The following is a 2,062-nucleotide window of genomic DNA, read 5'->3' as shown; positions in this document are numbered from 1 at the left end:
ATATATATATATATATATACACATATATATACAGTACCCTCCATAAATTTGGGAACCCTAAGTTTTACAAAAAAAAGCCATTATATAACAGCGATCTATACATGTTTTTGGTTTAAATGCTTTGTAAGACATCTAAATGACGATAAACATTTACCTAGAATACTTATAAGCTTGTACATGCCGAAAATATGTTGGACAATTATTTCACAGTATCGAAGTGCTCAAAATTGAATTTCGTTCGCTTTGGTCTATTATTTATATGTATATTATTACTTGTTTTGCAATGTCGTACTTGTGTTCGTTGTATATACATAGGTTATTTAATTGTAGTTTAATGGTTTCTATATAAGTGATAAATTATTTGAGTCGCAAGTTGATTTCAGACTAAAAATTGTAAAATGACCCCGAAGAATCAAATTCGTATGAATTGCATTTTAATCAAAATTCTATATTTTAATAGAATATTATTAAATCTTTAATTAAAAAGACGAAATAAAAGTACATACATACGTACATTATAGATAATGAATGTATGTACTTTTATTTCTTTTTTCTGTAATTAATAATTATTTACAAACGTGTAAAACGTAGGATGTTTCCAAACTTATGGAGGGTACTGTCAAAAATGAGTATAAATTACAATTAAATCCATATACATATAGGTAATTCCAATCAAATCTTTTTCTTTAAGTGTGCTCATTATTGTGTATTTTATGCTGTATTTATATTTTGCTGAAAAATATTTGAAAAATTCGATAAAATCATTACAATCATGTTATCAAACATGTTATTTCAAAAATTTCGACAATGGAAATTAGATATATTGAATCTTTTATTTCTTATAGCGTTAAAAGTTTCTTTTTTGTTCTACATATTAATTAATCCAAATTTTTGATCATAATTTAAAAAAATTAATCTTGTTACCAATTAACTTTTACCAATTAGAACCAAAATTATATAAGTTCTTCAAATTTAAAATTTACCCTAAAAAACAATCAGTCCCATGCCTTTTTTTCATATATATGTATCTAAAGAATAATGACATAAAATTGTTTTCTAACGTATAAAATTTCCCCAAAAGTTTCCAATAGCATTTTTTAAAATAAAAATCAAATAAAAATATCACTTTTCAGTAATATTAAAAAATTCTAAATATTAGGGAAAAAGTTCATGGCGTTTTTCCCATTAGATGGCATTAAAAAAAACGCCACGAACTTTTTCCCACATCTAATATTAAAATTTAATACAAAACTTAATATAAAATTTAATATAAAAATGTAAACATGATGTAAAAGACTCAAAATTTGAAAATCGTGCTTACAATTAATTTCATAAAGCTAATTATGCTCATTATTGTAAAATTTTATAATTCCGTCATTGACTGCATTTACCTTGAACAGTGGCAGAGAAAGGTGAAGCTGGATGATCGTTATTAACTAATTCTGCAGCACTGGTGGTAATGGTGCTGTAATGATCAGTTTTAGATTCTGTTTTAAGTCCTCGATGAAGATCCAAATCCCAAAGTTGAAGATCTTCTTCACGCACTGATGCACCTGAATCTGCTTGAAAGCTTGATGAGAACGTATCGCTACTCGACACTTCTGGACTAGATTCTTGAAGATTTTCAATATACTTGTTGCTCCACCTTCTCCGTATTCCCGCGATAGGTATCCGTGGCATTGTCTGCAGCATTTCACCATTCACCACCACTTTTTAACTTTTTCTCTAGATACAGTATTTTTATATTGTCGCTGTTTTTATGACCACACACACAATCAAGAATCGTCCTCAATAATCCACATGAGATTCATAAAGTAATCATAGGTAAATATGATCGATTGTACATGAAATGTCAATGAAGATTTTTTCTTCATGTCCTTCATTAATTGTTGAAAGCACAAAATCACAATTTTTTATGCAATATTCTGAGAAGAAAAGAATCGAGATCAACACTGAAAGTTGATTTTACATTCATTTTTCTTTCCACATGTGATGAATTTTTGTATTCCATTTCTCGTAAGGGCAAGAATAAGTTAAATACATTTATACGTATCGCGCGCGC

At 27.8% G+C, this 2,062-nt stretch overlaps 1 protein-coding gene across 6 annotated transcripts in view; it reads right to left on the bottom strand.

Moving 5' to 3' along the window:
* Positions 1–2,062, bottom strand: part of LOC108685777 (ecdysone receptor) — a 286,435-nt gene that overhangs the window by 112,153 nt on the left and 172,220 nt on the right. For 2 of the 6 annotated variants that reach the window (XM_018190742.1, XM_018190744.1), the window contains exon 2: positions 1,392–1,925. The exons of 2 other annotated variants lie outside the window; for them this stretch is intronic. In XM_018190742.1, coding sequence (XP_018046231.1) covers positions 1,392–1,692 — 301 coding nt within the window. In that variant the 5' untranslated portion in view covers positions 1,693–1,925. Of the gene's footprint in view, positions 1–1,391; positions 1,940–2,062 lie in introns of those variants that run through there. 2 more of the 6 variants (XM_018190745.1, XM_018190743.1) reach the window with 2 other exon arrangements.

Source organism: Atta colombica, unplaced genomic scaffold, assembly GCF_001594045.1.
Source record: "Atta colombica isolate Treedump-2 unplaced genomic scaffold, Acol1.0 scaffold157, whole genome shotgun sequence".
Classification (NCBI taxonomy): Eukaryota; Metazoa; Arthropoda; class Insecta; order Hymenoptera; family Formicidae; genus Atta; species Atta colombica.
The sequence above is the reverse complement of the archived record's forward strand: the minus strand, read 5'-3'. Positions and strand labels throughout refer to the sequence as shown.